At 52.0% G+C, this 25,188-nt stretch overlaps 1 protein-coding gene across 1 annotated transcript; it reads left to right on the top strand.

The window, feature by feature from the left end:
* Positions 1-5,569: 5,569 nt before the first annotated feature.
* On the top strand, positions 5,570-10,573 carry LOC311197495 (coiled-coil domain-containing protein 183-like; the record flags this gene model as incomplete). Its single annotated transcript, XM_084271258.1, has 12 exons — positions 5,570-5,681; positions 5,785-5,912; positions 6,028-6,105; positions 6,837-7,007; positions 7,136-7,240; positions 7,362-7,484; positions 8,116-8,176; positions 8,260-8,360; positions 8,621-8,781; positions 9,167-9,326; positions 9,716-9,812; positions 10,443-10,573. The coding sequence occupies 12 exons, from the start codon at positions 5,570-5,572 to the stop codon at positions 10,571-10,573; spliced, it is 1,428 nt and encodes a 475-aa protein (XP_084127384.1).
* Between the last annotated feature and the right edge of the window lie 14,615 nt (positions 10,574-25,188).

Below are 25,188 nucleotides of genomic sequence, written 5' to 3'. Positions count from 1 at the left end.
GGTTTCTGAGCCGTCATTCCTCAAGTATAAATTAAAAATACATACCCCAGCACCTTCAAAAAAGGCACTGGCTGCATCTCCTGTGCTGTCTAGGAGATCATCACTGTCAATCTGTAATTAAAAAGATGAGATTTACTTTCTTCTGAGAGAACAGAACCCAAAAATATGCGGGAAAACTCCCGATTTAAAAATGTATCTAAAAAAGGGAAAACAAAAAAACCCACCACACAAAAAGGGGAAGAGGGGGGGAAAGAGACCCTGTGCGTGGTGCTGCCGGGTAGCTGAGCTCTGGCTCACTGCTCTGAACTCATGGCTCTGAGCTTGGGGTTTGCTTTCTGGTTTTGGGTGGGTGAGGGGAGGAAAAAACCCAACCCCCCTCCTCATTGGTTGAGAAGAAAGGAGGTGGGATAGGGACAAAAAGGGGTCTCGGGGCAGAGAACCAAGCCACCACTCACCTTTTCAGATCCATGTAGGAGGTCATTCAAGGCCTGAGGGTCGCTGCAAGACACAAGAGCAGGAGGAAAAGGGTTGGGGAGGGACACGAGGCGCACGCCGCGCCGGCAGCATCGCGCCCGGGTCTAATTAAGCTCCCTTCATTAATGGAACCCAAGGGCGTAGGCAGGTTGGGAAGCCAGCGGCTCTGTCGCAGGCCTGAGGTATGGCGGGGAAGGTAAATGCTCTTCCCAAGGCTGCCATCGCCTCCCTCTTCCCAGGGAGCTCCAGCCATCAACTCTGAAGGAAAAGGAGGCGGCAATGTGGTAGGTGACAAGTGCCAAACCTCCTCCGGTACAGCCCGGAGCCCTCTGAGGGATGCGAACCATCAATCAGGAAGGGTTTGTAGGGCTGGGACCCCTTTGGAACGCGCCTCGGAGGATTTCTGGCGGCGGGAGACCTAACGCTGTGCCGGGGAAGCGGCAGAAACCCCTTCCCACCCTCCCGCCTTCCTGAGCCCATGGCGTTTCGCTTACCAAATGACATCCATCAGGCACCAGGCGTCTTCATCATCCATGTCAACTGCAAAGAAAAAGGGGTGTGGGGGGGTTACGGTCAGGACAGCAGAGGGGCTGGGAGCCCCTGAGCGCTGTGCTTCCTTTTCCTCCCCAGAGATGATGATGATGATGATGATGGTGGGGATGGACACCCACTGGTCAAGAGGGATATCAACCGGCTGCCAGAAAACCAAGTCTGGTTTAAAAAGTCCCGATTTAGTTGCTTTTATCCCTAAATTTCCGCTGCAGCACAAGGGATTAAGAAGAGACTCGGAATTGAGGAGTTTTCCAATGATAAACCTGAGATGTGGCACGGGGCAGGGCTGGGACACAGAGAGAGGTCGCAGGGAGAAAGGGAGGGTTGGTTTGGGGTCAGGCCCCGGCGGGGTTTGGTGGGTCGCAACTGCCCAAGAAGAGTCAGGGAATGAAAACTGGGGAGGAGGAGAGCAATAAAAGGTGGGGAAAGGTTAAAAAGAGAGAGAGAGAAGTCAGCTACCTCGGGAGATGAAAAGGAGAAGCTCGGTGGCAGACAAACACCTTCCCCGGGCCGGAGTTCCAGGACCTGGCTTCTGAGCTGTCTGGCAGCTGCAATTCTTTTTGGGATCAGCAAATGACTGAGCTGTATGGGGCCAGCGAGGCTGGGCTAATGACCCCGGAGAAGCTCCCAAAGAGGAGCTGGAGTGAGTGAACCCACACGTTGGGAAGCGTATCCCACAGCACCACAACTGACACTACTGGCTGCTACCCGCAAAGGATGCTGGGAAGAAACTGGCCACCCCTGGGCCAGCCCGTTGCTATAGGGACAGGAACACATGTGATGTCACACGTGGTGAGGCGGGTCGGGGGGAAAGAGACGGGCTGGGGGCATCTCAAATCCTTCAAAAAAGCAACGAATTAAAACTCACAGAGGGGGACAGATGCACTTTGGGCTCAGAACGCCACTTCTCCGGGTGGAAGGGAGCCGGTTTTCTCCTCCCTGGCCGATGTCTGATGAGTGTTGGGGTAGCGGGGTGAGGAGACAAGGCCATCTGGGGAACGGGAGAAGAATTCCCGGGCCCTGGATCTATCCCCAACCCCTGACCTCGTCCTGGCACTCAACGCTCGTGCGCTTTTCAAGCCAAACCATCTTGAACCCGCTTCACTCTTTAAGCAGCAGAACACGCGGCGACTTTGTCGGAGTCACCTCACCTTGGGGCAAAGAGCATCATCCCTTCATGATGGCAAAACGAGGGGGGAGGGAGGGGAGGGGAGTATTTCACCTGCCCTGGGATGACAAGGAGTGGGAAATGAAAGAATAGCTCTTGGCCTGGCACATGCCAAAAGGCCACCAGTCGAGTGGTTCCTCAGAGGTGGTGTAGGAGATACGGTGTGCAGCACATCAGCTGCCGGTGTTACAGTAGGGACTGAATTCAAAAGTCATCTCAGGAAAAAGGAACTTGGATGTTCTTTGAGACCAGGAGCATTAACAACAGGGACAGAAGCAACAGGGAAGAATTTACAGGATTTGCACACAGTGATGGAAAAATAACACCTGACCCCATATCCCCCCAAAAACCCCCCCCACCCAAACCTAAACCTAATTGAACTAAAACGCCAAGGCAGTTTCCTTCAAGGGTTGTTTCTGCTTTAGAGCTCGTTTTTACCAGTTTGTAACTTAATAGTGCTAAATGGATCCAGTTTGAGCAATGGATGTGATTTAGGGGGAGGTCTTGCACCTCTTTGGTGTTATTTTCTGGTGCTCCCTGCCCATCCCATGCAGACACAGAAAGGTTCTGAATAAAGGGCTTTTAATGGAAAACCAGAACAAAACAGTCATCAATGGTACTAAATCCATAATCAACACCCTTCTTCCCTCCCTCCCTGCCTCCCTCCTTTCTTCAATCCTTCCCTACCTCCCTCCCTCTCTCCCTGCCACCATCCCAACCTGTCATGTCCCCCCCATCCCTGCAACAGATCTAAGAGCGATGGCACTGCCTGGCAAGCTGTCCTCTTCCATATATATGTCACAGCCTGTGACAGTGTCCACATCCATGAGCACAGGAGAGATGTCTCAGCTTGTGACACTGTCCACATCCATGGGGACAGGACCACCTGGGTGGCTGACAGTGCCCAGGGATGCCCCAAGGGCTTACCAGCACAGGACTGGCTGGACTGGCTGCAGTGTCCTCTGAGGGGGTGGTATTGGGGAAGGGATGCTGGCAGTCCTGCTGCTGACCCCTGATGGGCGTGGGGCAGGAACAGCTGTCGTTGTCCCTGGGTGGCCGTTGGTCTGAGCAGCCTGCTGGTCGTCTGCAGCTGTGGGGTCCCCGAAGGACACTGCCTGATGGAGAAGCAGTGCCCTGGCTGATCTTGGAGGTGGCTGACAGTGCAGCACATCTGGTGCTGATCCACTGGAGGTTGCAGAGGTGGAGGTTGAAGCAGCTGCCCCACAGGTCGTTTTGGGGATCTGCAAGGACAGACCTGCTGCTGGCCAAGGCCGAGCCAATCAGTGACGGTGGTTGTGCCTCTATGAAAACATATTTGAATAGCAGAAAAAGCTGTAAGCAGCTGCTTTTTACCAGCAGAGAAAGGAATGAGAACATGTGAGAAGCTCTGCAGCCCCCAAGGTCAGTGCAGAAGGAGGACAGGAGGTACTCCATGTGCCAGAGAGACCCCTGTGAAGCCTGTGGTAAAGACCGCGGTGAAGCAAGTTGTCCCCCAGCAGCCTATGGAGGATGAAGAGAAGCAAAGTTCCCTCCCGTAGGCTGTGGAGGATCCCACGCTGGAGTGGGTGGAGACATATGGAGGATGCTGTGACCCAGTGGGGAGCCCATCCTGGAGCAATGTCCTGTCAGCACCTGCAGCCCATGGAGAGGGAGGCCCACACCAGAGCAGGATTGCTGTGGGGATGTGTGACCCCGTGGGCGACGAGGCTGAAGCAGTCTGGGCCCAAGAGACTGACCCCATGGAAGGGAACCACACTGGGACAGTGAGGGAAGATCTGAAGCTTCATGGCAAAGGACTCTCCCTGTTGGAGAAGTTCACTGAGGATTCATGGGGGATTCTGTAGATAAACTGCTGGTGAAGAGAGAGTGAAAGAAACATGTTGAAAATCAGAGAGGGCATGTGCTGCATGGATCTGTCTGACCAGACCAAACACAAAAGATAGAAGAAGGAAAGGGTTTTTTTTTGGCTAGAGAGCTTGTTTCATGGGTGGGAAATTACATGAGGGATACTGTCAATGGTCAAAACAGGATTATTGATTTTGATACTTGTAGTGGTTGTCTGACTGCTGTGTTTGTTGAGCTTTCTGCAAAGGGCCCTGCAGAAGTCACTGTGGGCAGTTTTGTGACACAAACACAAGAATGGGGTTGGGGAAGGCAGCAGGTCTGTCAGCAACCTTACTCTGATCTCTGAAGGGATTGGCCTGGACAATATCCCTGCTGTTCCCTACAGATAGCAAAGTCACTCAAGCTGGAAGCTGTGTAACCAGCTGGGGAACATGGTGCCCATGAGGACAGGGTGTGCAGACCAGGCCGAGCCGAGGAGGCAGGGTGGCCAAGCAATGGAAAACGGGAAAACCAGCCCTTCAGCCTGAGCATTTTGCAGGCATTGCTTGTTGATATTTTCTATAAAAATGCCTGTGCCCTTGCAATAGCAAAGCCTTCTGGAGTGTAATAAACCTTGTATAATCCATTTGTTAATCAAACCGGTAGGCAGTTAAACTATGTTGAGCTTTGTAACTGAGCTGTTATTAATGGCAATTGATGTGAGGGTCCAGGATCACGATATATAGGTAGTGCAGTTATGCAGTGTAGTTATGGGAAGCAGCTCTGGGAACTTACCTGTGAGAGTCTCACACTATGTCTGGGAACAAGGATTCGAGGGCGGGATGGCATCCACCACTGATACATCGTTTATCCCCTTGCTACAGAAAAACTGACTAACAAGGACACCAATTAGCTCAGACTGGTAAGAACACTGCAAGCTTGCAAGACCCTCACATTCCAGGCGAAAGTTGAGAAGTACATGGTGAGGAGGACTCATGGTTTTCTTCCAAGGACCACCAGAGACCCTCGCTCACAATTCTTGGAAGGATCTGCTCAAGCGCAAAGGACTGATAAGCTCATGAACATGTGAAGTGAGAGTAGGTGGGTTCAGGTAATAATTCTGTACAGGCTTTAATTTGGATACTCTAAACTAGAGTGAACAATTTGTCACCACCAGACATCATATTATAATATCATATTAACCAATATTATGTAGTTTCTCATCTTCTGGAACTCATCCTGGCCCCGTTTCTGTTGGGGTGTGGGGGGTTGCCAGGCTGGGCAGGGGGCAAACGCTGTAGCCATGGTGATTGATGGGACACAGAACCCGTATCCCAGCTGCCCACCCGGCCCTCTGCTGCCGTGGGGAGCTCAGTACTCGTGGTTCATCTCACCCACCCGAGCGAAGAGGAAGGGTCTGCGGGAGTCGATAGGCGAGCAGAGCGGTTGCAGCAGTTGAAGGCACCGTGGTGAAGGCTCCACGGGCACCAGGAGCTCAGCGCCATCTGTGGTCTCGTCCTGGCTGCGTGTCCACCCGGCAGTGGTGCCACAATGGCTGCCGTGGGGCTGGAGGGCCGGGGCAGGAGCGCCCGCGTGGTGCAGGGCCAGAAGACCAGACTCAGCCAGCGCATCCAGGAGCTGAAGGAGGTCGCTGCCTTGCGAGGTGCTGCCCCTTGGGCTTGGCAGGGCGGGTGGGGGGTGTCGCGCTGTCCTGAGCCGAGCTGCCTGTACCTGCGTGGGACTCACGGCGCCTTCATGTCCTCCAGAGCAAGGGCAGAAGATTTTCACTCGTCTGTGTGAGGAAAAGCTGGCTGCGACCAGGCAGCGTCTGCTCCCCCTGCGCAAGACGTTACGGGATGACATCCACACCCTGGACACCGTCCGGGCGTCCCCGGTAGGTGCTGGACCCCCCTGGTGCTGTCCCTGCAGAGCCAGCTCCTGTCCGGGAGCAGGACGTGACCATGCCCAGGCTGGCAGTGATGCTCTTGCTTTCCCTCCGCCGCCCACAGCGCAGCAAGGTCATCTTCTCGGAGGCATGTAGAGAAGAGAGGCCCATGGGTGTCCTTATGGCCAGGAAGGCGGTCGAGGTAACAGGAGGGGCGGGCAGTCAGGGACTGCTGGCAGGGACTGGGGCCCCAGGGGTGCTCAGAAGAACAGGGTGCACGGCACAGGGATGTGGTGCTTGTGCGAGGGCAGCACGGCAGGGCTGGTGCAGCAAGACCTGGGGTGTTCGCTTGTGGTCCCATGGGCCCTCTTCCAGCTCAGCCCCATCTGTGCAGGTCCTCCTTCGGCACTCTGAGCTTCCTTGGCCCCAGCAGAGCTGCTGGCCGTCCAGCTGGCAGGTCCCCAGGGCTGCCTGGCTTCCTGAGGGGTCCAGCCACATCCCTGGGAGAGAGAGAGGTGCTGGTGCTTCCCTCTACTGCCTGTCCCAAGGTTCTGGCCTGGCTATAAAGCCCCTGGGGATAGAGGGGCCTCTGGAAGGGAGGGAACGGTGCCACCGCTCTCCGCCAGCAGCCGCCTCTGGGCCACTGATGGATTGATGGAGGCTCAGCCCAGGGTCTGCCTTATGCAGAGTCCCTGAGCCCGTCCCGTTGCTGTCACCAGCATGTGCCCAGCTCTTCCTTACCCCAACCAGCCCCCACCACAGCAAAGCTCTCCCACACCCCACACTGCCAAGGGAGTGACAATGTGCTGAGCTACGTCCCAGCTTCCCTGCTCTACCCTGGGAGGGGGAGAGTTTTGGAGGCAGCCCCACTTCTCCCCGGGGTGCCCGGTGAGCCGTGCCTGCAGCCTGGTAAACCCTCGTGTCCCCTTCCAGCTGGCCCTGGAGAAGGCGCAGGCTGAAATCCATGGCCGCACCAACACCTACAACGCGCTGCAGTACGAGGTGCGTCAGCGGCGCCAGGTCCTGTGGGAGCTGCAGAGGCGGCTGCAGCAGCTGGAGAGTGTTGCTGCGGCAGACGACAGGCAGCACCAGCAGCAGATGCGGGTACCCAGGAGCCCTTCTCGGGGTGGCAGCACCCACGGGGAGCTTTATTCCCAGCCTGGTGCCCCCGGGGGAAGTGCTGGGCTTGGTTTGCGGGGTAACCCCCAGATCGCATCCCATCTCTGCCCCAGGTGATTCACCAGCTGGAGAACAACATTGAGAAGATGCTGGTGAAGGTCCGTGCCGCACAGAAGGTGACCACCCAGTACCTGGCTGTGCGGGATGTCCTGAAGAAGGTGAGCTCCTCCTCACCCTGCCATCTTCCCACCTGCCCTGCTCCCTTCCATCCCCTGTCACAGCTTGCAGGGCACCCCTGGGGTTCGGTGGGGTGATGAGCTGTGGCTCCCTGTGTCCCAGGAGCTGGCCCACCAGCCTCAGCACCTGGACCTTCTGAGCGGGATGGCTGAGAGTTACCAGAGGGAGCTGGAAGACATGGAGCCTGTGGCCTCACATGCCCTCAGAGCCGCCGAGGTAGCCAAGGTGAGATGGTACAGAGCACCCTGGGGCCCTCTCCCACCCTCCACAGCCCGCAGATGGCACCCCACTGGTGAGTAGTCCTGCTCTAAAGAGCAAGAGACTGAGCTGGGCTTGCCCACAGCACCCAGATACCCCCATAGCTCCTCCTGCATCTTGCCCTTGGGCCAGCCTGCCCTCGGGCTGGGCACAGCACAACTGAAGAAGCCCCGGCCATGGTGAAGGCAGCCCGCTCCATCCTCGCCCAGTTTCCTTCTCAGCCCATTTACACAGGGGTGCAGGGGGCCATTTTTGACCCTGGCCATTCCAGAAGCTCAGCTGGCTCCCTAAGGTCCCTCCCAGCTCTGGCAGCAGCTTCTCCCTTCCCCGATACGCTGCAGGCACACATGGCGGAGACGAGAAGCTGGTTCCTTGCGCAGAGCGAGCTCAGGCACCGCTCCCTGGCTGCCCAGAAGGTGCCCAGGGACAGGCGCTGGCTGAAGGAAGCCAGCACAAAGCATCCCAAAGAGGTGAGCAGGGGCACGGGCTGCGGGATGAGCTGTGGGCAGACAGCAGGCATCGGTGCTGAGCCCCCATGGGAGGTGGGGGGACGGGTGGCTGCAGGGAGCTCAGGGGGTGACGATGACCATCCTTGCAGCGAGCCGCCTACCAGCTCAGCACGGACTCCCTGCCCCAGCACTCGCAGGACCCGCTGGTGGGTGAGTGCCTGGCGGGGCGCGGGGGGGTGGGATGCGGGCACGGCCACAGGCAGGAAGGACCCCTCACGCTTCCCCCCAACCAGACACCAAGATGGAGGCCGCCGAGGCCCAGCTGGAGCGCGAGGCCAGGCTGACCGAGAAGCTGGAGAAGGCCAAGGCTGCGGTGCAGTGCTGCCTCCTCTGGGTAACGTCAAGACCCGTCCCTGGTAAAACGGGGGGCTGCTGGAGCCACGGGCAGGGAAGCCCTTGCTGCTCGCTTTGTGGGGTCACCTGCTCTCCTCTGCCCCTGCAGCCCCCAAAGCTCCGCTCCTGAGGGCCGGGATGGACCTGCTTTTCTCCATCCTGTGAGCTGTCAGCGGCCCAGGGTGCAGAAATGTCCTTGAGGCCACGTCCCGATGCCTTTGGAGCACCGGGGCCTGAGTCTCTGTGCTCTCCCCTGGCCAGGACATCCCCAGCAGGCTCCTGGAACAGCAGGAGTCCTCGCTGGACCTGGAGACCTGCATCAAGGAATACAAGGAGAAGGTGCAGGCGCTGAGGAAGAGGTTGAAGGAGCTGGAACTGAAGCACGCCCAGCTGAAGTTTCGCCAGCCCCCCGACACAGACAGGTGCGGCTGGCGTCAGGGCAGACATGCGACCGGGCCACCTCCTTTGGTGGGGACACGTGTGTCCTGGATGTCCAAACAGGGCACCCCTTCCTCTGTCCCCCTGCAGCCACCCATCCCTCCTGTCCCAGAGGTTCCTGAGCAGGGTGCTCCCCCAGCTCTGGTCCTGGCTGAGTCGCCAAAGCTCTGGCTTCGGCACCGGGAGGCCCCTCCCTCCTTGCCTGGCATGGGCAGTGGCACCAGGGGTGCAGATGGGCTGCAGGCAGCACCTCTGCTTTGCAGTTCTGGGAGGGGTGGCAGGGGGGCAACCTGAGTAGCCTTCACACCAGATTTGGGGTGTCTCTGCACCCCTGTGTAGTTGTATGGACGTGCATGGGGTTGGCTGCAGGATGCTGGAGGAGGAGCTGTTGAGGAGCCTGCAGCGTGAAGAAGAGAAGCTGGAGCAGATGAAAGCCCATCTCCTGAGGAACCAGAAGGTCCTGCTCCAGTTTGAAGATGGCCTTGACAACCTCTTCATCCGCCTGCACGGCATCACAGTGCCCGGACAGGTACCTGTGCAGCACTGGGTGAGCACAGGCCCCCCCAGTGCTTGGTGTGGCAGTGGCACGGCGTGAGGACACCTGGGGCAGCCACCATCCCTCCAAGGGGCTCTTTTTCCCTGCTAAGGTGGTTCTTCTCTCCTGCTCCAGGAGGATTGTGTCAAGGCCCTGGGGCTGGAAGAGAAGCTCCAGCACTGCCAGCAGAAGCTGCAGTACCTGGTACAGCGGGTGTGTGACTTGTCCCCCGACAGCCACAGCCCCAGTGAGAGCAACAAGGTGCGTGGGGGTTTCATCCCTGGGCACTGCAGGGTGTCTCCCCCAGGGACATCCAGGTGGGGCACCTCGGGGCTGTTCCACCCACCAACCCTTCCTCACTTGACCCAGGGTGTCTTTCACAGGCTTTGGTCAAGGTCAGGAATCTTCTGGAGAAGGCCACCGCCAGCGATCCCCAGAACCTGAAAATCTCCTTGGATGCCATAGGCAGCAGTGTCCAAGGTAGGAGAGCACAGCCAGCACACTTTCCACAGCGACTGTTCCAGCCCCTGCCCGCTGGGATCACTGGGTGTCCATCAACCTTGGGGCTGACCTTGGCTGTCTCCAAGGCTTTGAGCTTGAGTGATGATTTTAGGTGGGGATGTGGGAGATGAAAGGCAGCCAGTGGGGTGGTGTGTGTTGGAGCACAGCAGGAACAAAGAGGGTCGTGTGGGGCAAGGAGGGTTGTGTGGGGCAAAAAGGGAGACCCTCATCTTAGAAATCCTTGTTGTGTAGAAGAACCAGCGCTCGGGTCTGGCTTTGCCCTCCTCCTGTTGGATGCCCTTGGAGGAACCACTGAGGTTTTGGCAGCTTGCCCCCTCTTTTTAACAAAGCAGGAGCTGTACCCACCACCTCATGGGCTCCAGACCCTTATGGGAAGCCCCAGCAGTGTCCGAGACAGGGGCAGGTCAGCCTGGGATGCTAAGGAGAAAGAGCCTCACTAGTCAGTAGTGCCTGTAGCAGAGGGCTCGGCCCGAGGGTCACCGTGATGCCACCAGCCCTCCAAAACATGCCAGCTCTCCCTGGGGACATGGGCTGAGCGGAGGTGGCCCCACTGCCTCTCCTCAGCCTGCTTCTCTCCTCTCTGTCCAGACCTCTTTGATTTTGAGGAGAAAGACCCCGGCGTTGTCCTCAGCCGTGAAGACATCAAGAGGCAGGGGCTGCGCCTGGTCGAGAGCAACAAGAAGAGCCGGCGGAAGAAGCTGCCCACTTGGACACTTTGATCTTGCAGACCCTCCCCCTTGTTCTCTGACTCCCTTAGACCCCCCCTTTGTTCTCAGACTCCCACAGACCCCCTTTGTTCTCTGGCTCCTGCAGACCCTCCCCTTATTCTCTGGTTCCCGCAGACCCCCTTGTTCCTCTCCCCAGCTGTTTAATAGAACAGACATCTTTTGTTTCTCACAAGCCTGTGGTGAAGCTGTAACGGGGTTCGGGGCCTGGATCACATCTGCAGTTTGGGACATGGGGCGTGCAAACCCCGAGGGGTGCAGAGCTGGTTTTGGGGACAGCCCCATCCCTGCTCCTTGTGCCCTTGCCCTTTGCCCAGCTGCTCTCCCCACTGTCATGGTTTGGCCCCAGCTGAGAGCTGAGCACCACGCAGCCACTCTCTCTAAGAGAGTTGTCGCAGTTTTGGGTGCTGGTGGAGAAGGGGGGGCTGTAGAGATGGCTGCTGCAAGAAGCTGCCAGCTCCGGGAGCCCCGATCCTTCCTGGTTGCCCTCCTGGGAAATGGCAAACTTGTGCCCTGGGCTTTTGCTGCTGCTGTGAACCAGAGCTCATCCCCTCGTGTACCTGTCTGCGGATGGGAAAGGGGGGGATGCTGCCGTGACTGCGTATGTTTTGGGATCAAACGGGCGCCTTCACCAGGCATCACTGCTCCTGAAGCTTTCCTCAGTGCAGTAAAAAGCCATGAACTGAAGAAATTCCAGTTGGTTGCTCTGCAAACCCTCTTGGGATTGGCGTTGGTCCCGGATGGGATCGGCGTTTCTGCCGGGGTTTTGGCTTTGCCCTCTTGCCGGGGACGATGCCGAGCATCATGTGGTCATGGTTTTGGCTCGTGCGGGCTCTGGAGTTTTCTTCATATTTAAATACAATGAGGTGGCTGTTCCTTCCGGGGTCTTTTCCCTTCCCTCCCTCCCTTCCCTTCCGTATATCCCTCCCATTTCTGGAGCTCTGGATGCCTCGATGTGCTGTCGCCCCTGCCTAACATCTTTTCTCCATGATTCTGAAGAGCAGCAGCTGAACCGGTGGAAGAGCTGTTGACCAAAGGGAAACTGAGGCAGGGAGTGGGAAGCTTTTGGGGTTGTCTTTTATTCATCCCCCAAGTTCAGGCACAGTGGGACTCGATACCGAGTGCAGCCTCATCCCCAAGTCGCGCTCTCAAGCAGGATTTCAGTGTCTCTGGCACCCCTGGGAGCTGCCTGCGCCGTGCCAGGGAAGAGGGGGGGATACGAGGAGGCTGCTGGGGTGCTGAGGGACGCCCCTCCCTCTGGAGGAGGTCTGCGCTGTGACGCTGTGAGCTGGGAAGCAAAAATCCCCATCGCTGCCAGTTCGTGACCCAACTGTGCTGCTCCTTCAGCTGCTGTTTATCATTTCTAGAGTGAGGGGACGGGGGCAGCTTTACCCTGATCGCTCCCCAGCCCCAGTTCTTGTTCGATGACCATGGAACAGCTGGAGGATCCCTCTCCAATCGCACGGGCGGCCGATAGTTCACCAAAACCCCTGGCATTTTTACCAACCACTTCCTTTCCTGTCACCCCCTCTCAGCCAGAGCTTTGCCCAAGTCCCTTCTTCTCATCCTGTTGGCAAAACCCCGAGGGAGAAATCACCTACCAGGCTTTAATACCTCAGGGAACAGTCCTAATATTGTCCTATGTCATTTCTCAGCTCTACCATCCTTCACATTCAAACATGCCAAACGTCCAGCAGCTGCTCCCAAAACAAAAGAGCGAGGACAGAGAGACAAACCTGGCCTGAAACCTACCCAGGGAGCCCACAAGCAGCCCCTCTGGCACTGCGGCTCAGGGCTTTCATAGCCAAGAGAAATGCTTTATAAATGCATTTTGTAACTATAAAAGGTATTTGGTTTCCTGATCATCTCCATCCAAGGGAACATAAATTTCGGGAACTGCAAGAATTCTCCCAACAAGAAGTTCTGCTGGGGAAACTCCTATAGGTTGCTTTGGAGTATTTTTATGTATTTTTATGCTTTGTTCAGCAGCAGCGCTGACATCTCATCAGGGCAGATTCCCTGAGCCAAAGGGGCACGGTGAGAGCCCCGGACCTGCCGTGCCCTGAGCGAGACCCAGGTATGTGGTTCTGCTGCCCTCATCACAGAATCACAGAATCACAAGGTTGGAAAAGACCTTTGAAGATCATTAAGTCCAACCAATCCCATCCTAAGCTAAACTATATTCCTAAGTAATGGATCACGGATCTGATCCCGACCTGCAAGGAATCTCTTGGTGTTCCAAGAACTTTTTCCTCCTTCCCTTTGAAAATGAACATCTTTGATTCACAGACTATGAACATGGACCATGTCAGGTGTATCGTTCGAGAGCCCGAGATGCAGCATGCAATGATCCAATGGCGCATACTGACACCACGAGAGACTGTTACGACGAATGAAGCCTGAAAATCATCATGAACTAAATGTTCATTCACTCAACAAACTCAGAGGAATGGTCCATAGATTAAGGGAATAATACCTGTATGCACATGAGTGCGTATACATGTGTACATGCATATATGTGTGTCTGAAACAAGAAACTGGTCGTACCTAAAGGAAAATGGTTGGATCTGGTCATGACGTAAATGGTATGGAATAAGGGGTGGATAATGTCCTGGTTTTGGTCAGGATGGAGTTAACTTCATTTGTAGCAGCGGATGGAATGCTGTGTTTGAGAGTTAAAATGGGAGTAGTGCTGATAACACCCTGATGTTGGTAGTTGCTGTCAGACAGTCAAGGACTTTCTCAGCTCTTCATGAGAAAGGAGGTGTGAAGCCAGGACAGGTGGCCCAACTGACCAAAGAGAGTATTCCAGGCCAGTTACGTCCTGCCCAGGATATCGGGGGCTGACGGGAGGAAGAACGGGGGCGGCTCCGGGACGCGCAGTTCTTGGGGGATGGTCGGGTTCTGGGACGGCTCTGGGTGGCACGGCCTGAGCTGTGGGTTTGGTGAGAAACTCCATTGTGTATCAACAACTTCATATATTTTTGCTCTGAAGTCCTGTTAGCATTGTTATATTGTATCTTTCTGTTATCTTAGTAAACTATCCTTATCCCAACCCACGGGCCTCTTATTTCTTGGTTTTGGGGTTATTTGCCTCTTCATTTTCCCTTCCCTTGCCTCTCACCCCTCCCTTCCCTCTTCCCCTGCTCTTTTCCTTTAAGGAGCAGGCAGCTGTGTGTTTCTTGGCTCTCAGCCGGGGTGAAACTACGACATGCCAGCAGCAAGAAGGTGGCTAGGGAAAATATGAGCCTGCTGCTAGATGGAACCTGTTGGCAAAGGGCTCAAGAAGGGCCAAGGTACTCAATGGCTTCTTCAAGTCTGGCTTTATTGGTGAGACATCCTTTCAGGAATATCAGACCCCTAAGACAAAAGGAAAAGCCTGTTCTAAGGAAGACTTAAACCTTGGTGCAGGAAGCACAGGTTAGGGACTATTTTAAAAAGAATGGACATGCATAAGCCCATGGGACCTGAGAGAATCAACTCATGAGCACTGAGGGGACTGTCTAACCTCATTGTAAGGCTGTTTGAATTCATCCTTGAAAGGTCCTGGTGACTGGGAGAGGTTCCCAAGGACTGAAAATAAGCAAGTGCACCTCCTGTCTTGAAGAAGGGCACAAAGGTGCATCTCTCTCCCATAACCAAAGAAGTAGACAGGCTGATTATGGACTAGAAAAGTGGAAAATGAGGTAGGCTGACAACTGACAGAATGCCCTAAACAGCCCAGGCTAACTCAGCTCACCTGCACTGGGCTGGAGGACACAACCTCCAGAAAAGGCTTGCCCCTGGCCCTAGTGATGTGACCCGCTTGGCACTGATCCTGTGGCAGGTATGAAATATAAGTTGAAGTAGTGGGTAATGTTGGCACTGTAGGTAAAGACAGCGACAATATGAGTCTACAAAGAAACCTTCATTCTCAAACTGTTGGTGGATAAGGTTCAGCTCCAGCTTTGTTTAGGCTACAGAAATCCTAATCCTACTCCTAATCAAGACCAGTATCACCCCTCATGAACAACAGATCAACTCAACGCACACAGTGCAGTCCACAAGCAATTTGCCTCAGGTTAAAGTAAAAACATCCATTGGCTCAGCTTTCCATGTCAAGGGGCAGTGGAAGACCAAGGGTGCCAGTCCCTCATCCTAAGAAAGTTCGTCCTTTGGTCTAGTCTGAACCGACCCTCTTTTAGCTTAAGACCATGACCCTTTGTCTTCTTGCTACAGGCCCTACTGAAATGTCTGTCCCCATCTTTCTTATAACTTCCCTTGAAGTAAGAAAAGGCTGAAGGATGGTCTCCCTGGAGACTTCTCCAGGCTGAAACCCACCAACACTCTCAGCCTTTCTTCACAGGAGAGGTATTCCATCCCTCTAATAATTTCTGTGGCCTGCCTCTGAGCCTGTCCATGTCTTTCCTGTGCTGAGGACTCCAGAGCTGAACGCAGTATTCCCAGTGGGGTCTCTCCAGGGTAAAGTAGTGGGACAGAATCACCTCCCTCAGCAGTCTGGCCTTTTGATGTAGCCTGGCATAGAGTTGGCTTTCTGGGCTGCCAGTGCACATTGCCAGCTCGTGTCCAGTTTGTCATCCACCAGTACCCCCAAGTGCTTCTGCACAGAGCTGCTCTCAGTCTCTTCATCATTCACCCTGTTTTAACACCAGGCGCTGCCCCCACTCAGGTGGGGTGCAGCACAGGACCTTGCACTTGGCCTTGGTGAGTTCACATGGGGCCACTTCCTGAGTTTGTCCCACTCTCCTGGGACTTCCCTGCTGGCTTTTCCACTTCCTCAGGCAGAAGTGACCTCACAAGACCCAGCTGTGAGCTTTCTCTGGCCTGTCACCTGCAGAGACAGGTGTGACATCACAATCATCATCCAAGCCATGTGCCTGCTTCTGGCCTGTCAGGTACTCACACAGCAATGACTTCACAGTCCCCTTCACAACCACCTGCCTCTTCTCACCATTTGGATTCTGAGACCCAGATGATATAAAAGCCGCATCCCGAACCATCACTCCCCTTGTGACCTACAAGCCGTTCAAAGATAGATCCCACCTCACGTTTCTCCTCCAAGGGTTCAATGACCTCACAGTTTCTGCATTCCCTCTGCCTCCTGGGGGGCAAAAGTGCTCAGAGTGAGGCTTAGAAGATACGTAGAAGTTTGAAGGCTTTGAGGAATGCTGTTAGGGCTTGGGGGTTACAAGTTGTGGCAGCAGTTTGGGTTCAGGCAAACTCAAAACTCTGGTGAGAGTTTCTGTTTTGTGCTCAGGGTAGGGCTAAGGGTCAGAGGTCCCCCTTCCTGGTTTGGGATCATGGTGAGGCTCAGGGTGAGGGTTTGTGATTCTGCTTAGAGCTTCTTGGAATTGATTTCAGGGCTGCTCAGCTTTGTGGTTTAGGGGATTGGGTAAGGGCTAGAAGGAAGGGCCAAGATCAATGCTAGCATGTCAAGAGTAGGGATCAAGTGCTGTCCCTTTCACATGCTTCTTCCTTGTCCTTCCCCATGGTCCCTTCACTACTGGGTGAAGCTCTCAGGCATCTCAAGCACCTCACAATGTTGCTCCTCATCAACCAGCTTCCTCCAGCAGAAGTATCATCACTAGCAACTCTCCAGCAATGCCACCTTGAACTTCATCTTCCTCTTGCTCCAGACCTCATCTCCCTGGCCTTTCCTTCACAGTCCCTGCCCTCATTGTAGCTCTTTGGGAATCATGAGCTACATTTTGGAGAAGAGTTGAAGATATGGGGAGGGTGGCTCCAGCATTAGGGATTGGTTAAGCTTCAGGCATCTGGTGAGGGTTTCAACTATGGTGTTGGCATTTCAAGTAGGGTGACAGATGAGAGCTCCAGGTTAGGTGGTAGGATTAGGATACAGGAAAAGATTGAGGGTGATCTGGGCAGTGCCAGATTAGAAGAGACAGGGCATGTAGGCACTCTGTGAGTTTCCACCCTCATGGTGACCAGAGAATAACCTCAGCTGGTGATGACCAAAAGCCTCCCCATTTCACTGGGCATGGGACGACCACTGGGCCCTGTGGTGTGACAGGACACATCCAAGTGCCTCCATGACACAGGACGTCTGTATCTTCTCACTTTGTCGTCCTGAAGTTGCTCCCTCTGATTTCCTGCTCCAATCAGGGTATAGGGAGGCACGTGTCAAAGTTCTGAAGGAGTTTCATCAACCACAGCCCTGAGCAGCTTCTACTAAACTTCCAGGAATCTTCATTCCTGTCATGGGCCTCCACACTCAGTGACTTTGCCGTGGAAGCTTGTTAGTGTGCAGCCACTATCATCACTTTATTCTTGCCTCTCAACTTCTGGACAGTTGCAGAGGGACTTTAAGGAGACACTGTCTTCTAGAAAGAGTGTTACTAATGTGATGATGTCAGCTAGCACAGGATAGAGCACAAGTCCATTACTCACTAATATTTTCATCATCAACAAACATTTTCATTTGACTGAAAATATTCCCCCAGAAAACTCTAATTTCATTTTCTAAAGATGGGCCTGGGGTCAGGGGAAACAGCCAAGTAGAAGTGACCATAGGAGGCTGGGCAGGGAGTTCACTAGGGACAGGAGTTGGTGACAAGGCTCTGGGCAGGAAATTTGGCCAGGAATAAGGCCAAAGTGGGTGCTGGAGCTCTGCCAGAAAAGCCCGAGAAATTTCTTCACATTAAAAAGATACAAGTACATTTTCACTGACTGAATATTTCCAAGTAAACAACTTTTGTTTTCCCCAAATCAGACTAAGTTAGGAGCTCTGGGGATATGCCTTAAAAGTAGGAGAAGAAATAAACATCCTCCTGAGTCCTTGGGGTGTCAGGACACTGTCACACTGTGCACTGAAACTTGCCTTGCGGGTATTTCCACCTGCCCTGAGGAAATGGACTGTGTCTCAAGGCCCCTGTTCAGCAGACTCTCTGGCCATGTGCCCTGTCCTTTGCTTTTGGGATTTACTCCACTCTCTTACAGTTTTTTACTCATAGTTGGGGAATGTGTTTTATTTTTTTAATATTTTTTTTTTCAAAATGAGGAAAAATTCTGTTTCTATTCCTATTCCCAGCCAGTCCTCAGGGTAAACAGGGTGGGAATTGTAGCAAAGTGGCTGCAACATTCAGCTGCAGACAGTGCAGAAGCCTGATGGAGGAAAAAAGTGCAACTCCACAGCATCCCTTGGAGATATGGTGGAGTTGGGGAGGTGTAGGGGAAGGTCATCTAAGCAGTGTGAGAACTCAGGGAGACAGCTGTTGTGACCTTTCCACACCTGCTTAGGAGATCCTCTGGTTCCCTATCAATTGGAGAAAGCTCCTGTCACTTCTGTAAATTGAAAAACTAAAAAGCCTGAAAATATTGAAACCTTTTTTTTTTTTTAATTAAGTGCTCATTGAAATCTTCCACTTTAATTAGAGTCCTGAAACTTCTCCAATTACCTGTACAAGTCTTGAAAACCTGAAGAAAAGACACACAGCTCGTTAGGGTTTTTTCAATTTTAATGAGCCCCATGGGGTATTTGGTGCTGATTCCATGAACTGCAGATCCTGTGAGGAGATTGAAGCAGTCTCTCCAAGAGTTAAGGTCAGAAGAAAAAGCTGAACTGCTGTACAGTGTTAATTGGCCCCACTGAGGCCCATTACTGAGAAAGTCTCTCTCCTCATGAATGGGTTAGAGCAGAAAATTGGAGTCTGTGATTTAAGGTAGACTAAGGCACTGTGCAGGTGGATCTGATGCTGAGTAAAGCCTTGATGTATTTTATCAAGCAGAAGAGCCAGCCCCACAGAAGTGGGATTCTGCCCCCCACACTGCCTCAGGGCTCCTCCTGGGCCAGTGTCACATGGGGTGTGTGATGCAGAGTGTGGTACAAGGGTAGCACAGCTCCCAGCATCCTGAGGGGGTGCAAGGAAGCAGTGAGGTCTCAGTTCTGTGTGATTAGTATGTGTGGTGGTTTAGGCCTGCCTGGAGGCCAGACACCAACCAATGTCAGTCTATCACTCCCCTTTTTAGTTCGTCAGGGAAGAAAATATCTATTGAGAGGCTCAGGAGTCAAGCTAAGCACAGGGAGAGATCATCCTGTAATCAAAGACACGGCAAAACAGACTCAACACAGAGTGAAGGAAAGAAAACTCTCTCATTTATTACACTGCACTGCACAGACAGTGACACTGATATGGGGGGGTGGGGTGGGCATATAGAAATAGAAAGCCCCTCCTTGGTAGGGACTTGTTAGAACAATTGGAAGCAATAATTAAATTTAAGCAAGGGGAAGTTACTCTGGAAGTAAATGATCACCAGTACGTTCAAGTCATGTGTTTAATGGACACTTCTGTAGACAGAGAAATTGACACAAGAGTTGATGATCAAGTGTACCCTGGAGTCTGGGCAACTGATGTACCAGGGCGGGCAAAGAGAGTATCACCAATACTGATCAAATTAAAGGAAGGACAGAGGGCAGTAAGAATCAAACAATACCCATTGAAAATGGAGGACAGGGAAGGAATTGGTCTAATTATAGAACAATTTATAGAACTCGGGCTACCAAGGGAGCGTGAATCAGAATTCAATACATCCATCCTCCCAGTTAGAAAACCCGATGGGTCCTACAGAATAGTCCAAGATTTAAGAGCCATCAACAAAATAACTGAAGACCTATACCCGGTGGTAGCTAATCTCTATACCCTACTAACCACATTAACCCCAGATTTAGCCTAGTTCACAGTCTTGGATTTGAAGGATGCTTTCTTTTGCCTCCCTATACATGAAGCCAGCCAGAAAATTTTCGCATTTGATTGGGAAAATCCTAAAAGTGGTCGAAGGACCCAGCTTACATGGACGGTGTTGCCACAGGGGTTCAAAAACAGCCCCACACTTTTCGGGAATCAGCTAGCCAAGGACCTGGAGTCATGGGAACCACCATCGGAGGAAGGGAAAGTTCTACAGTACGTAGATGATCTTCTCATCGCCACTAAAACTGAAGAATCCTGTGTCATCTGGACTGTGAGTCTGTTACATTTCTTGGGATTGCAGGGGTACTGATTTTTTAAGAAAAAGGCACAAGTTGTGTTACAACAGGTCACGTACCTAGGGTACGAGATCAGCGCTGGACAGCGGGTCCCAGGACAAGCTCAGAAAGAGGACATATGCCAAACCCCCCGACGACAAACTGTAAAGGAACTAAGGACATTTTTGGGCATGACGGGGTGGTGTCGACTCTGGATATGTGACTACGGTCTGCTTGTTAAGCCATTATATTCTTTAATGACAGCCAACCAAAAGGATCTCCAGTCGGATCAAGTTTTTCACCAGCTAAAGACAGCCTTGATGTCAGCACCGACTCTGGAACTTCCTGATGTAAGTAAGCCATTTTTTTTATTCTCCCTCTCTTTTTTTTATATGAAAAACAGGGGATAGCGTTAGGAGTATTGGCACAGGAGTTGGGACCATACAGACGGGCAGTAGCATACTTCTCCAAGCAACTGGACACTGCGGCAAAAGGATGGCCCAGTTGTTTGAGAGCAGTAGCAGCCATTATTCTAAACATTGAAGAAGCACGAAAATTCACCCTCAGCCAGAGAATGACTGTCCTAGTATATCCCACATGGTATCCGCAGTCCTTGAGGCTCTCACCACAGAGATTCCTGAAATATCAAGCTATAATGGTTGAGCAAGATGATGTCGAGATTGTAACTACAAGCATCATAAACCCAGGTTCATTCCTAGAAGGGAACACTGGAGAGCCAGTGAGTCACGATTGTTTGGAAACAATTGAGGCCACATACTCTAGCCGCATGGATCTTAAAGATATTCCCATCGAAGGAGCCGAACACTGGTTCACTGATGGAAGCAGCTACGTACTAAATGGAAAACGTTATTCTGGATATGCTGTCAGCACCTCCGAAAAGGTAATAGAATCTGGACCACTACCAGCTGATGTCTCAGCCCAGAAGGCTGAGATTATAGCTCTTACCAGAGCACTGGAAATAGCTCAAGGAAAAGTTATAAACATCTGGACTGACTCTAAATATGCCTTTGGGGTGGTGCATGCTCATGGAGCAATCTGGAAAGAAAGAGGATTGTTAAATTCACAGGGAAAAAACATTAAGCATGCAGAAGAAATCTTGAAGCTCTTGAACGCAGTCCTACTCCCTGAAAGGGTGGCAATTATGCACATCAAGGCATACCAGAAGGTGGGCACAGCATTGGAAAAAGGGAATGAGCTGGCAGACAGGGAGGCAAAACAAGCAGCCAAAGAAACTGGTACAGTAGAGGGTGCGTTAATACCTGTTGGGCAAGTGTCTTTAGAAGGAAAACCAGAATATACGAAAGAAGATCGTAAGCTTATTAATGACATGGGGGGATCATATAATGAGGAAGGGTGGGCTGTCACTTCTCGCGGGAGGATGGTGATTCCTTCCTGCATGATATGGTCAGTAGTTCGTGAAGAATATAGGAAAAGGCACTGGGGGACAGGGGCTTTATATAAAGACCTCATTAAAAACATAATAGCACGAAATTTATACAGTCAAACAGGTAACTCAACAATGTGATCTTTGCCTCCAGACTAATCCCAAAATTGTGAAAGGGTTGAAATTGGGAAAAATTGGAAGAGGGAATTGCCCAGGACAGCATTGGCTTATCGATTTCACAGAATTCCCTAGAAAAGGGGGGTGTAGATACCTGTTGGTGCTAACGGATACCTTCTCAGGCTGGCCTGAAGCCTTCCCGTACAGAACTGCCAAAGCCCGGGAGGTGACCAAAGTATTGCTCCAAGAGATAATACCCAGGTTTGGAGTTCCTGCAATAATATCTTCAGATAGGGGACCACATTTTGTATCTAAAATAATAAAACAGGTTAGTTACCATCTAGGAATAGATTGGCAATTGCATACCCCATACCGACCACAATCAAGCGGCCAGGTAGAAAAATGAATCATTTAATCAAACAACAAATTGTTAAATTAGGACAGGAAACTGATTTAGCCTGGCAGCAGTCGTTGTCACTAGCCCTTATCCGAATACAAACCAGACCCAGAGCAAGAGAAGGGCTTAGTCCCTTCGAAATTTTGTATGGACGACCCTAAGGGGTGCAAAAGGGAATGTCTTCACAAACTGGTGAAGAAACAACGACTTCCTATATGGTGGCACTCAACAAACAACTAAAGAAAATTGAAAAGCATGTAATGGGGACATACAGTAGAGGTCTGGATGGGCCTGTCCATAACATACAACCAGGAGACTATGTATATGTTAAGTCTTTTACAGAAAGACCCTTGGAACCACAGTGGACCGGACATTATCGTCCTTCTAACAACTTATACAGCGGTCAAGGTTGAGGGACTGAGCTCCTGGATTCACCACACCTGGGTCAAAAGGACCCCGGCAACTCCATGGAAAGTCACTTCAGATAACGAGGGACTGAAACTTGAACTTGTTCGGGTAAATAAGTGCAGAAACAATGTGGGTAACAAGTAAGAGAACCAGAGGTTGAGGTTTGAGCTACCAAAGAAAGTTTAGGTTAGTAACTGATCCAGGCTCAGAATGATCTGCACTAAGTTGACTGTCAGTGACATCACTCCAACAGTTTTCCAGACTGCAGACAAGCTGTAGCCTTCAGAGTGGTGGCTGGGGGGGGGGGTTGTGGGGTGTGACACAATGTAACCCCCCTTTTATAAGTGATGTAAATGTCTTGTGTGTGCTCCAGATTACTGTAAGAGGAGCAGCTAGAGGGGAGTAACAGGGAGTTGAAGGTAGATTTTTATTCTTGTTGCCGTTGCCTTTTGGAAATGAAACGCCTTCTCCATGAGGAGGCAGGACTGGAGGCAACCAAGGGGTTATTGCATGTGGTAGAAGAGGTAGAGAAAAGAGTTTGAAGCCGGTGGGGTGTAAGGATGGCGGAGATGGTGGCTGTATATACTCATAACGGCCGCACTGCCATGTTCTAGTGGTCCAAAGATTAGCCTGAGAGATGCTTACAAAGGATTAAGGGTTGCTTACTAACAAGATGATTTGAAGTGCCATAGTGAGTGATTAGTATTTTTGTAGTTTAAGTAAAAGAATTTACTTACTATAATATAAAAAGGGGGGATTGATATGGGGGGGGCATATAGAAATAGAAAGAATAGCTCACAAGATTTAAGTCACGTAATTATGTAGCTTGAAGAAACAGATAACGAGGCCCACAGGAACTGGCTTGCAGGGAGGTAGATTTTGTAGGGAACAGCTGTAGGAAAATTTCAGGAGACAGAATGGGAACAGGATAACATCCATCACAGAGATGTCAATTATCTCTTTGCTAAGGAAGGAACAGAAGGCTGGAATACATCCGTAGGTCTCCCTGTAGGGACATAAATTGGTCCAAACGGATAAGAACACTGCAGGTTGGCAAGATTCTTGCGTTCCAGGCAAGAAAGTTGAAAAGTACATCGTGAGGAAGACTCAGGGCCTTCATCCCATGGACCATCAGAGACCCAGGCCCATCATTTTTTGAAGGATCTGCGCAAGCGCAAAAGATGATAAACTAATTAGCATACCTGTACCCTGTAGGCGGGTACAGGTAATTAATATGTATAGGCGTAAAATGAATATTCATTATTAGATTGTATAAATACACGAACGGCTTGCTGTGTAGGTGTGCACGCTTGTGGTGGAGAGATGCCCCATCCACCCAGTGCTGAATAAACATACCTACTTTAAAACTTTCGAGTTATAGAGTCTATTTTCCGCACGTCAAGGGAACATCTGATGTTAGAGTTGTGGGGCTGTGGCACAGGCTGCCCAGGGAGGGGGCTGAGTCACCATCCCTGGATGTGTTTAACAGACAGGTAGATGAGGTCCTCAGGCATATGGTTTAGCACAGGATGGAAATGGTCGGACTCAGTGATATTAAGGGTCTTCACCAACCCTGTGATTCTGTGATTGATTCCGTGATTCTGTGATCCTTATAGGTCTCTTCCAAATAAATATATTCTATGAGTCTAAGAAATTCCTTGGTGTCGTGGTTTCACCCCGGCTGAGAGCCGAGATCCATGCACCTGCCTGCTCCTTAAAGGAAAAGAGCAGGGAAAAGGGAAGGGGGGGAGGGGGGGGGTGAGAAGTAAGGGAAGGGAAAAGGAAGATGAAGGGGCAAATAACCCCAAAACCAAGAAACTAAGAGCCCTGTGGGTTGGGATAATGACAGTTTACTAAGATAAAAGAAAGATACAATATAACAATGCTAACAGGACTTCAAAGCAAAAATATATCAAGCTGTTGATACCCAATGCAGTTTCTCACCAAACCACACAACTCAGGCCGTGCCACCCAGAGCCGTCCCAGAACCCGACCGTCCCCCAAGAACCGCGCGTCCCGGAGCCGCCCCCTCCTCCCATCAGCCCCCGATATCCTGGGCAGGATGTAACTGGCCTGGAATACTCTCCTTGGCCAGTTGGGTCACCTGTCCTGGCTTCGCCCCTCCTTTCTCATGAAGAGCTGAGAAAGTCCTTGACTGTCTGACAGTAACTACAACATCAGGGTGTTATCAGCACTACTCCCATTTTAACTCTCAAACACAGCATTCCATTCGCTGTTACAAATGAAATTAAATCTATCCTGACCAAACCCAGGACAACCACACACAAATTCACATCTCTACAAGAGCCTCCAACTCATGCTTTACTGCTTTTTCCCTTGCAATCAAGGCCTCCCTCCAACAAGCACAACTGTGTCTCTTTTCCAGGGCTGGTCCTCATTTCCCACATTTTGCCAATCGAGAGAGTTGACAGAAAGAACAACAAAGGAGGCAAATTTTACTTTCAGTTTCAAAGAGTTACAAAAATGATATGCATTTAGTCAAAAAGAAGATAAGCTCGTTATACTCTAGTTTAAAAAGCAGAGAGAATAGCCAGGGTGATGCATCTAATCATTACTACAGATGCTGGGGAGCCCTAGTTACAGCAAGGATTTGGAGAACTATCCAGGCAACTGGGAGGGCCTGTGCAGTGAGTCCCCTCATAGGTGATGGGGTGTCAGACTGCAAGGGCATCTGTAAAACATGGTCTACCTGGTGAGTGGAAATGAGGATGGGAAAGGAAAGTGAAGAACATGGTTGGCTGAGGAGCTGGGACCACAGACCCAGTGTTTCCCACACACTGCCCTTGTCTGTGACAGCCAAGCTCAAATAAGTCCAAGCTGGAGACACCAGCCCCATTCGACCAGCACAGGAGCTGTCTGCCTGAGACAAAAGGCCAGGGTAGATAATCCTCCCTGTGCACTGGCCATGCTGGAGCGTTATCGGGGCTGGCTGCGGGAGTGGCTCAGCGTGGCGTATGTTGTGGTGTTCATCTCTGGCACGTGAGGCTGCAGAGAGAAAAGTAAACAATGTTACTTCATCTGTGGGCACTGAGCCCTGCACAAGGAGCAGGCCCAGGGCTACAGGAGCGTGGAAGGGAGCTGTGTGCTTTGCATAAGAAGATGGGAACAAATCAGCCAATTCCTCTGAGTGCATCAGGTATGTTCTTGGTAGGGACTCCCAGCCCAAGCCACCAGTGCACACTACACCCAGTGCATCGCGTCTCTGAGGGCCCAGCTCCATGATTTGACCCCACAACTGTGCCACAACTCACCTTTTTACGTCCAGCATGGGCAATGGTGGA

Source organism: Gallinula chloropus (assembly GCF_964237585.1).
Source record: "Gallinula chloropus genome assembly, chromosome: 15".
Lineage (NCBI taxonomy): Eukaryota > Metazoa > Chordata > Aves > Gruiformes > Rallidae > Gallinula > Gallinula chloropus.
Note: the sequence above shows the minus strand (reverse complement) of the source record. Positions and strands in the feature narration are given on the sequence as shown.